A 10,828-nucleotide genomic window follows, 5' to 3' on the forward strand; every position below is an offset into this window, starting at 1 on the left:
CTTAACCGCGCTCTTCCAGTTTTACATTTTTTATTTTTATAGCTTTCCGAGAGTCCAAAAATGGCACGTAGCGTACTAATAATGTTATGACAGCTGCTTTAACGCTAAGTTATGACAGAATTACCTCTTGCTACAGTTATGAAATAGTTTGAAATGCTTATGGGCCAGCGACATCAACATGAACACACTGAAATGGTCTATATGAGTATTTGTTTGTGCGATGTGACAGCTGTGTTGAATCAATTAATTTAAAATCGACGTCACGCGTTTCAAACGGAGGTCAGTTAAAAACCGTTGGTGGTCATTAGAGTCCTATTCAACACAAAGTCCGTCGAGAAGCTTTGGTGACTTGTTTAAAGGTAAAACTTGTTTTTAAAAATATGTTTACGTACATAAACGCGACTTATAATAAAACAACAGTAACAAATAAGGTTACTTTAGCAGTCTTTTTTGCTTTTATTATCAGCCGAATTCCATCAATCGCATCTACTCGACTCGACGTTTCTTATTCTGCTAGCATGTCAAAGGGGAAAACCTCAACACTAAAGCATTTCGGTGTATACATTAGTTCTGAGGGTTTTTGAAGTGATATATTTCGTTTGACTCCACAGCATGCAAAAAGCATTCAACTTCAAACTGTTGGTGCCCTCAAGAGCTCATTTACATCAAGTGTCTGCAGTGAAGCCTCAGGAAACAGGCTTGTTTGAAGAAAAAACGCTTTTTTCTGCTTCAAATCAGGTTGGCAAACTTCTTTGTTTGTGGTACAATGTTGCTAACGTTATTTGACCTCTGGCTGCTAAAACTACTGTGTGAGCGTTTAATTGTTGGATGATGCCAGTATTTTTATTTGTAGAGTTATAGTAAGTGTTCAGATATGGAGACGAGCCTGCCATTTCCATCCAAAATGGTGCTTCCTACTAAGTCACCAAGGGCTGGTAAGGTTTAAATAAATTCAAAGGTGTATTGTAATAAATAGTTGGCTTTATGTGAATGTCATTCTTAAAAGCAACATTGGACGTACATTATTCATATTCCTTTATTCTTCAAGAGGGTATGAAGAAGGCTGCAGTCTTGCCAATGGAAAAGGAAGAGGTCTGATTTAATTCTTATTTAATTTTGTATTGAAGTGTATTGCTTAAAAGGTGAATTAAACATTCATTTTATGTTTTACAATGGTTTAAGGCCTGTGTTGTAAATTCATTGCATAATAGAAATATATCAAAGTACTGTAAATTACCAAGGAGCTTTTTGTTGTTGTTGCATTGTAGACGTCTTTAAGATCTAGCCAGCTGTACTCCAAACTGCTCGATGAAGCTGAGAAAATCAAACTCTGGAAGTTCAGAACCGATTCAGATATTTCACAAAAAGACAGAAAAATTCAGGAGAACAGAAAAACCATAGAGACACAGCGCAAAGCTATTCAGGAGCTGCAGGTAAATTTCATCAGCAAATACAAGTACATTACATGCATTTGTTTTTGCCTGCCTTATACTGAAGAACGAATACTTAATTTATCATGTATGTCCTTTGCAGTTCGCAAATGAAAGTCTAAGCATTAAATTAGAGGATCAACTCAATGAGAATGAAGACCTTAGAAATAAGTATGTACATCTCCTTTGTTAAAATCTATATTACATTTTGTATACTATTGTTTTTATCATGATTATTTTTATTATGCAGAACTAATGCAACCAGAAATTTGTGTAACATACTAAAGGACACATTTGAGAGAACTGCTGAGAAAATGAATTTTTGTAAGTGTGACAGAACATTATAACATGATTAATGTCATATTGCATAATAGCAAATTATTAATTCGATGCCAGTTATTAGTGAACAGTAATGTGTTTTTTACTTTGCCTGAATAGTTGAAGCTGAACGAGAAGAAACTCATGATCTGTTCATGCAGATCAGTGAGAATGTTCAGGTAACTATATCATTTTTATTTTCCTATTTTATATATTGTGTATATTTTTTATTTATTCACCTGGCACTGTAATTTGTTCATTTGCAGAGGATGGTGGCAGCATTTGAAAGTCTTCGGAAGCAGGCAGAAGCAGATCAGCAGGATATGTTAAAATGTGCTTTTTTATTATTCAGGGTTTCTGCGGGGTGTTAAAGTCTTAATGTTTAAAATCCCAAAATCTAAATTTTCTGAGTTAAAAGTTTTAAATTTACTGGAATATTGAGTTGTAGGTCTTAAATCTTTTTTTAAACAAGTCCTAAATTTAATGTATGGATACAAGTAGAGGTTGCTTGTTTTTACACAATATTTAAATATTTTAATATTTAAAATATTTTTCTAAGAAATGTCTAAAATATTTTTTAAATGTATTAATAATTTATTATTTTGTTATTAAATGTATTAAATTATTTCTTTTTTTGATTGGGCAAATAAAAATCTTTTCTATCTTGGCCATTTGAAAAATTCCTTAGTCTTTAGCTCTTTATGAGTCTATAATTTAATTCAAACGGTCTTAATGTCTTAAAGTCTTAAATTTAACTTGATAAAACCTGCAGAAACCCTGTTATTCATCGGTTTTACGAATGTACTGTATTTGCAACAACGTAATGAAATATTTAAACTATCCTGCAGTAAGAGAATGCCTTGCACAGTTTGAAGATCTTAAAGTGCAGCTTGAGAGTGAATGCCATTTCAAGGAGGAGCAGGTAAGTGCCTTTGCTTATGAGTCTTTCGTTCATCCTGAAGAGGGCAGTGTTTGCTTGAATAATTATGAGTTTGAATAGTGTTACATTCAGTAACATTCACCTGTATTTGTTTCCCTATTGTAACTAAACACTCATTTTGTTGATTTATTTATTTTTTATTATTTTTTTTAAGGTTGCCATTTTTCAAGAAAAACTCCAAAAGAAAGAGAATGATTTCAAAGATGTTTCCCTCAAACTTCAGGAGACACAGCACATCTGCAGTGTGCTAGAGGAGTCTTCAAGTATGAATTAATGAAACATTTGTATCAACACTTCCTTGAAGTCATTTAAGATTCTTTATGTTGTTTATAGGAAAACACCAGGAACTACTCCACAGTGCTACACAGGACCGAGAAGCACTTGAAGAGAAGCTCAATGTGATACAGCAGCTCAAATGGGAGCTGGAGGTTTGTTCTTGTACAAAATCTGATTATTCAAACTTGCTAGTAAAAACATTAAATGCTACATATTACGTCACCTTTCCAAGGAAAACCAGAGAGTCTTAACTTACAAACTTGAACAAACCATGGAAAACCATGAGAAACTTTTTCAAAAGAAAGACACAGAAATAGAGGACCTGAACAACATCAAAGAGCAACGGACAAACCAACTTGCGGATATGCAGCTGACAGTGAATTCTTTGCAGTCCTCACTAACGTCTGAAATACAGAGGTATGTTAAAGAGAGCATATCAGGACAAGTACTAGCATGTTTTGCAAATCCAGCTCAAGCCCATAGCACAAGTAAGCAAGAAATGCAATATTTAAGACCTTAAAAAATTCATGATTCCTTTGTTTTCTTAGGGCACAAGACCTTGAGACAAAACTAAGCTCAGTGATGAATGATCTCAGTGAAAAAAATGCAGAAATAGGTGTGTTAGAACTGTTCGTGTTAAGAAAAAATTACACAGCTGCTGCTTTATACTATTCTAACATCACCGTTTCCACCGTCTCTAATCAGAAGTTACCAAGAGCCAAAATGTGGACCACTGCGAGCAATTACAGATACTCAGAAAAGACCTGGTATATATTTACAGCTGTTTGAGCATTCACATTATTTGCTATATGCATTTATGAAACACAATAGCTACATTTCCATCCACCTATTTTTAAAAAATCACTTTATGGAAACGCCAAGATGCACATAAATCTTGAAAATGCACATAAAAAGAGATAACAGATATGTGCATAACAGATTAGGAAAAACTTTTTATTCGATAAGAAAAGATGCGCATAAACTATGATGGTAACACTTTTACCAAACAAATTACAGTATGAACATTGAAAATGGTCATGTGATGTTATAAGAGATCATGTAATGATAAAAATGTGAGTGAATGGGCAAACCAGAAGGCTGAGCACACTGTAAAACATCTGAAATTTAGTTTTGGTCATGCTAAAACACCTTAACTGTTACAGTATTAGTGTTATTATATTATTAATGACCTCCAGAACTGTCAAGAGCGTCTGCACTCCGTGTCTCATGCCTTCAGAGGCCACCGGCCATTCATTGTGTTATGGCATTTGTCTGCTGAGGTGCAAGTCATTTATTAAATAACGAAAAGCTTCTCCTACCCTAGCAAATTTCATTTTTACTGTTGATATTAGGTGCCAGTTTATCAGGCATTGACGATTTTGTTCTTTTTGACTAGTTGGATGGAAACGCTGCTGTATTTGCTCATCTTTTATGTGACATTCAAGTTTTTCACAAAGTTAATTTGCATTTTTGGATGGAAACTTAGCTAATGTTTGTGTAACAGGATGAGAAGTCCAACTCTCTTTGGTCCATAAAGGAGGAATTAAAGGCTAATGAGACTCAGATACTCAAACTGATTACCTCACTTGAAGAGAAACAAAGTGAAGCAAATCATTTGAAGGTAAGAGAGTCTTTAAGCATTCATCAATGTTTGTGAAAACAATTTTTAATAATGGGGATCTTAACTAACATTTAACTCCCTCAGGACACAGTAGAGAACATCACCACAGAAAATAAAAGCATGCAGGAGACCCTGACTAAAGTTAGATGTGAAAATGAAAACCTTCAAGAACAAGTCAGTTTGAAAGAGGTAAAGAGGTTGTTTCTATGTTTGTGCATTTGAGACGCATTTTGTTTTAAGTTTTCATTATATTACACAGGAAATATTAATTTAAATTAAAGGATGTGAATGAATGTGGTCAAACAGATTGCATGTTCGATTCATTCTAGGCTAAATTGAAAGAGATGGAGGAAGAATTGTCAGGAGCTTTAGAGAGTCGTTGTAAATCATCAAAAAAGGTGGAAAAATTGGAGAGGGACATAAAACAAGAGAAGTAAGTTTAAAATGTTTATGTATTATTATTATTTATTTATTTTAAATCTGGAACTGAATCTCTCATGTTAAAAACAATGAATGTAAATGTCTGGTATATATAATGCTTACTATTTAATATACTGTACAGCTACAGTCTGCACAGGTGGTTATACAAGCAATGGAATTTAGCTTTTAGTTCCAAAATATATTTGCAGATAATTGTGTTGCGAGAACGTTTATGTGGAAACAGGGTAAAAAGAATATGAGATTAAACTGATATGCAAGTTACAGTTCCTATAATGCTAAAGAATAAGTGAGATCTGTTCAGTGTTATGGAACTTGTTTTCTTGTCTTCAAGGGAAAAAAATAAGGAGCTGAAACTGAAGCTTAATGACCTGCAGACACAGAAAGACACCATTCAAAAGCAGGCAGAGAGTGGTGCCTTAGAAAAGAAAGTCCTTCAGTGTCAACTAATGGTTTGTAAAATAAATCAAGATTCTAGGTGCTTTAAATATGAAATTTGACCTGTTTGACCTTATATAATGTTTTTGTTTATTTACAGGAAAGCAAAGCAAATGCAGAAAGAGAGAAGACTGAAGTAGAGAAACTTGAGAGAGAAAAACGACAGCTTCAGTAAGATTAGAAGAGACATTTTATTGCAGCTTTGAAGATTTAGTTTTATTTGTAGTTTTAGGTTTTCTACTATGAACACTTTTCATTTTTCAGAGAGCAGGTAGATATTTTATCAGCAAAAATCACTGGGCAAGATGAAGAGAGTAGAAATGTTCAGGAGCAGTTGAGAGAGAGTGTATGTTTATACTATTGTACACTTACAATTCTTGAAGTTTGGAAGGGTATTTCGTCTAACAGCAATTCATGTTTAATAATTCCAATAGGGCAAAGGTGCAAAGAAAGAACTTCTGATGAAAGACAAGCAAATCAAAGCTCTGGACACAAAAGTAAAGAAAACATATACAACTAAATTGTGCATATATGCACTGTTGTGCTCAAAATCATTATGTCATTATCTTTTGTTTAGCTGACTAATCTTAAAACAAAACTAGAAACCAAAACAAAGGCTCACGAAGAATGTCTGAAAGAGGTATGTCATTTACTTACTATTATTTTGGTCAATGGATCATGTTTAATTCAATCATGGTGACAACAGTTGTTTAAATGGTATCCAGTAAGAGTGTTTTATATACCTTATTATACAATATTTGACATTTCTTCTTGTAGGTGAAGGAATTGAAGGAAGATTTGGATCGTGTAAAGAAACATCACAACGAGGAGCTTCAGAAAATAAGATCAGACCTTCATGAGAAATCCACATCTGAGGCACAACTCGACCTTGAGGTGTTTTTTTTATTTTATTTTATTTTTTATTGTAATGCAGTACCTACAAAAGAAGCATAAAGTGATCCTAAATTGTTTAAAATATTTTGTTTGCAGGTGCATAAATTGAAGCAAACAGCCACGGAAGCATTGAAGAATAAAGATGAGACCGAAATCAAATGCCAGCAGAAGATATCAGACATGGTTGCTTTGATGGAGAGGCACAAGGTATTTTTCATTTTTTTTAAGTTCCTTTATGTTCACTGAAGTTCTAAAATATGTAGCATTTACACATTTGTTATGTTTTTTCCCTTTTTTCCAGCATGAGTATGACAAAATGTTAGAAGAAAAAGATGCAGAGCTGAGTGAAAAACGAATGAAAGAAGCTGAAGTCAATGCAAGCAAAGCCTCACTGGTATTTATTTGAACTTTTTATGGCCTAACTTAACAACTTGCAATTTAATTTGGTAATCAGAATTCAATTATGAAATATTATTCATAAATCCACATTGTTTTTGTGGCGGTCAAATAAAGTCTGCATAACAGGACTTAGATTCTTTAGTTCAGGGGTGCCCAAACTCCGACCTGTAGGGACGGTGTCCTGCATATTTTAGTTTCAACCCCAATTAAACACGCATAAACCAGCTAATCAAGCTTTTTCTAGCTATACTAGAAACTTCCAGATTGTGTTCAAGGAAGTTGGAGCTAAACTATGCAGGACACCGGCCTTTTAGGTTGGAGTTTGGACACCCCTGCTTTAGTGGTATAATAAAGAGTTTTGGGATTGAAAATATAACTGCTAATAAATGCCTCTAAATTTAGGAACTGGAGCTGTCCCACTTGCAAGTGGAGAATGATGAGCTGAGAGAACAACTTGAAAAGCTAAAAGCAGAAAAGGTGGTCCTGAAGACACCAGTGTCACGTTGTGAAAAAGACACACTTCAGCAGGTATCAAATCTTGTCAGTTGAAATACCAAATGTGTACATGGCAATTGAAAGAGAACAGTGAAATATAAAAATCTTGTTTTAGATAACTGACAACAAAGCAAAGAAAGGTAGAAACAAAATGTCCAAAACACCTAAAGCTAGCTGCACGAAGAGGAATGTTTACAATCTTTTAAATGATGAAGAAAATGAATCTCCAACAAGCAATGCATCTTGCACTCCTGCTGTAGGTTTCATTCCATTATCATTTTGTATGTTCATATTATTCACATCTACCATCTAACAGTTTCTTTGTTTTATTATTGATGTAAGCGAGAAGTGCAGGAAGTCCTTCATAACCCATTATGGACCCGGAGCAAAGCAACTGGAACAACGCCTCAAATAAAGGTATGGTGCAGCCTGAACAGTTTACGCTAGTCATCATTCATCTTAGGCGTTTATATGAGCCAGTCTATTTTCTGCTTCAGTCATTCCGAATTCGCACACCTCCCACACCTGCGATTATGGGGTCTTGGAAGAAAAATATTTTGAAGCTGGACCCGAAGTCAGACACCTCAGACAGCAATGATATACTGGTAATTTTTTAACACTAGTAACTTACCTACACATTGACATTTAGGTTTGTGGCTTGTGCTACTCTTTCTTGATATACTATATCTGGTGTACAGAGTTTCTCTCCAAGACCCGTTAAATCAAAGAAACCAATGCAGCCAAAAGATCCAAACACAGAGAGCCTGGACATGTTTAACAAGGTAAAAAGAAGCACACATTAAAACAGTTTTATTAAACATAGACTTTTTATCATTCTTTTTTTTACTGTCAACATGTGCAAATGATGTACAGGTGCAGGTGCAGAGTTCATTCATGAATAAGTCTCCAGGTACAGCGTTGAAACTGGCTGCGATAAAGCGAATGCGAGATGCTGGATGGACCACCGTCAGCAGTTCAGATAAGAAGAAAAAAAAAGTAACAGACAAAATCTTTGCTTGAAAGTGTTTTTGTTAAACATTACAGCTTCTGCTGAGTGAGCAAAAATATTTACATTATTTATTCTAAGGTTTCAGTAAACATTTTCTCCGTAATATCTTCGTTTAATATACAGTACCTTAAAATCTTTATTTAAATAACCTGTTCTGTCGCAGTTAGTTAAATACTTTGTTTACATTGTTTTGCTGTTGTTCAGTGACTTCATCAATTTGGAGATTTTAAAAAATGCAATTTAACAGTTAAATTTAACAAAAAATAAACTGTTCTTCTCTTGAAATTGATGCTTCATTTTAAAGTAGCATTTTCAGATTTTTTTAAATTTTGTTTTCTTTAATAAAAGTGGTTTGTTGCTGAGATCTCAAGGCTCTTGGTCTTGTGCTTGGAATGTCTGAAAGGTGGAGGTCTCATGGTCGAGTGCTTTGTCTTGATCCTCTCTCAGAAACTCTAAGCGGAACTGAGTGGGTCTGGAAGCAAATCCATATGCGTCTGTCTGGAATTCTTCCTCGTTCTGGACTGTCATGGTGGGATTGTAAATCTGAGGGCCGTCATAGAGTCCTCCTGAAATGACCATTGTGTCATCTGCCACTGCAAATGGCTCACCTGTAAATGTAATATACAGACAACAATACTATTCTTAGTTTTCAGTGAACATTACATCTTTTTAATGACCGAAAACTAGACTCTAGATTAAATGTGCATGACTGATGGCATAGTGTTGAAAATGAATGATTTTCCTAGAATATAACCTATTTCTAGACTATTGTGTGGACTTTATTTAGTTAACATTGCTAATAAGATCATAAACAGTTTTACTTTACCTGTATCATCATTCTGGAGACGGCGATGAGTATATTGGATACTTCTTTCTTTGCTCCTGCTGAACTTGTACACAAAGTGTACCAGAGTTACCAAAACTATTAGACCAAGGAGAACGCTGAAAAAAATGGTCAGAGACTGCTCTGAACGATTCAGACCTGCTAAAAAAGTAAAAGCGGGAATAATTAGGGAGGGTAAACACCTTTATTTGCTTTACATTTTTATTGCTGATTTATGTTTAAACCAACCTTGAGAGTCAATGACAGAATGTGTGCTGTTTGGAACTGTGTAAGTTATCGCTGTTGTTTCGGTCACTGGTTTCGTGCTTAACAATGTAGCCTTTTCCGTGCTGTTTGTGAAAGCGACTGCTGTTAAATTGGTGGTGGTGGTTGTTGAAGATGTGACCTTATCATTTTCTGTTGTAGTTGGGTGTTCTGCTGATGCTGTGACTGTCAAATTGCTCAGGGTGGTTCCTGAAGTATTGTTCGTGGAGACAGTAGGGGTCATCTGGGTTGTCGAGCTGCTTTGAGTTGTTGTATTATTACTGTATACTGAATTGCTGGATGCATTTGAGGCATTGTTTGCTGTGTGGTTTCCTGTTGCATTCAGAGGTGGAGCTGTTGTTGCATTCTTCAGTGACTCATGGGTCTGTTGTGCATCCGTTATTTTATTTAAGACTAATGTAAGTAGGATTAGTTGGCCCCATACCAAATGTCGAAAAGTAAACACACCCATGACTGTTGCAATTGCTGTCAGCTTTAAAACAAAACATAGCATATATACAGAGCATAAGTCACTGTAGGTTCAGAGTTAAGAGTTGAGAGTTTCATACAGCTCATGGCCTAGTTTGCTGTGTTTTATCTGTATGTGGTGTTGACATGTGGTTTCCTGCTAGGCGGTTTGCAAACTTTCCATTTGCGAAAGTATGTTTATTTCTGGTAAAGTGCATCAGCATGACTTCCTTTGTATTTTATCACTTATTAATTCAACTTTACATGTTCTTGTACGAAACAATAGTTACTTCTGTGCTCAATATTTAAATGAACAATATGTACAATAAAATGAAATGCACACAATATGCGAGTTTAGAAGAACTCAGAGATATTTAGAAGATGACTCATAATGACTAAAATGGCGCTGACATGAAACTGAAGACAAGAAAGAACCACATGGTTTTGAATAGACTAACAAACAACCATGACCGACCCATTTTTATTGATGCCAACCATCTCAGAATTTCCTCAAGTGGCCTCATGCTCTCGCAGACAATTTTAATTACTTTGCATCCAGTATAAGAACAAGTCATGTCAGAATCTTTTTAAAAACAGATATTGCTTGTCTCTTTTTGTTTTACAACTATCATCGCTTTTATCTCACATTCATTCACAGTGTTTGTGTTCTTGTAGTTTATATATAAAGACAGTATTTACATGTAAAAACAAGAGAAGAACTTACCTGTAAGCTGAAACAAACTGTTGTAGTATAAGCAGGAAGTGCTTCGCAGCAGTTATTACCCTCCCCCCACCTGCTCGAGTCTTTTTCCACTCCCTAAAGAAAACAACTCGCTCGGCTCCACGTCAAACAAACAGGTAGAAGGGGCTGGGCCTGAACGCCTGACTGCCTATTCTGGCAGTGAGGAGGCAGGTGTTCAGCCATTTTTAACACTTGCGCATACTTTACACTGATGCACATGTACTGTGTTTATCTTTTTGTATTGTATGTAAGAGCTGATTTATTAGATTGACA

At 35.1% G+C, this 10,828-nt stretch overlaps 2 protein-coding genes across 3 annotated transcripts; one reads left to right on the forward strand and one right to left on the reverse strand.

The window, feature by feature from the left end:
• Positions 1–276: 276 nt before the first annotated feature.
• On the forward strand, positions 277–8,761 carry sycp1 (synaptonemal complex protein 1). Its single transcript, NM_001118894.1, has 32 exons — positions 277–359; positions 612–738; positions 854–935; positions 1,049–1,092; positions 1,269–1,433; positions 1,534–1,601; positions 1,681–1,754; positions 1,869–1,927; positions 2,015–2,081; positions 2,597–2,670; positions 2,843–2,951; positions 3,022–3,116; positions 3,197–3,381; positions 3,513–3,580; positions 3,670–3,731; positions 4,469–4,585; positions 4,670–4,774; positions 4,915–5,018; positions 5,358–5,475; positions 5,562–5,632; positions 5,726–5,807; positions 5,896–5,958; positions 6,039–6,101; positions 6,239–6,355; positions 6,452–6,562; positions 6,657–6,749; positions 7,157–7,282; positions 7,365–7,505; positions 7,592–7,666; positions 7,747–7,854; positions 7,948–8,031; positions 8,123–8,761. Exons 2-32 carry the CDS (start codon positions 613–615, stop codon positions 8,267–8,269), a joined length of 3,003 nt encoding a protein of 1,000 aa, NP_001112366.1. The 5' UTR covers positions 277–359; position 612; the 3' UTR covers positions 8,270–8,761.
• si:ch211-105j21.9 lies at positions 8,544–10,564 on the reverse strand. 2 transcript variants are annotated; one of them, NM_001386781.1, is made up of 4 exons: positions 10,538–10,564; positions 9,331–9,838; positions 9,085–9,240; positions 8,544–8,866 (listed from the first exon to the last, which is right to left on the reverse strand). In NM_001386781.1, the coding sequence occupies exons 2-4, from the start codon at positions 9,815–9,817 to the stop codon at positions 8,625–8,627; spliced, it is 885 nt and encodes a 294-aa protein (NP_001373710.1). In that variant the 5' UTR covers positions 9,818–9,838; positions 10,538–10,564; the 3' UTR covers positions 8,544–8,624. The 2 variants fall into 2 exon arrangements, with proteins under 2 accessions (NP_001373710.1, NP_001373709.1); NM_001386780.1 differs by having other exon boundaries at positions 9,085–9,243.
• Between the last annotated feature and the right edge of the window lie 264 nt (positions 10,565–10,828).

This window comes from Danio rerio, chromosome 6 (assembly GCF_049306965.1).
Source record: "Danio rerio strain Tuebingen ecotype United States chromosome 6, GRCz12tu, whole genome shotgun sequence".
Lineage (NCBI taxonomy): Eukaryota > Metazoa > Chordata > Actinopteri > Cypriniformes > Danionidae > Danio > Danio rerio.

What these genes read in the sequence shown, in the direction of transcription:
- sycp1 (NM_001118894.1), top strand. Translation starts at nt 613, where the DNA reads ATGCAAAAAGCATTCAACTTCAAACTGTTGGTGCCCTCAAGAGCTCAT. An exon ending in TCAGCAGGATATGTTAAAAT is followed by an intron (nt 2,082 to 2,596) that starts GTGCTTTTTTAT and finishes ACTATCCTGCAG; the next exon opens with TAAGAGAATGCCTTGCACAG. An exon ending in GCCTGGACATGTTTAACAAG is followed by an intron (nt 8,032 to 8,122) that starts GTAAAAAGAAGC and finishes AATGATGTACAG; the next exon opens with GTGCAGGTGCAGAGTTCATT.
- si:ch211-105j21.9 (NM_001386780.1), bottom strand. Translation starts at nt 9,817, where the DNA reads ATGGGTGTGTTTACTTTTCGACATTTGGTATGGGGCCAACTAATCCTA. An exon ending in TTCTGTCATTGACTCTCAAG is followed by an intron (nt 9,244 to 9,330) that starts GTTGGTTTAAAC and finishes TTACTTTTTTAG; the next exon opens with CAGGTCTGAATCGTTCAGAG. An exon ending in TCTCCAGAATGATGATACAG is followed by an intron (nt 8,867 to 9,084) that starts GTAAAGTAAAAC and finishes TTACATTTACAG; the next exon opens with GTGAGCCATTTGCAGTGGCA.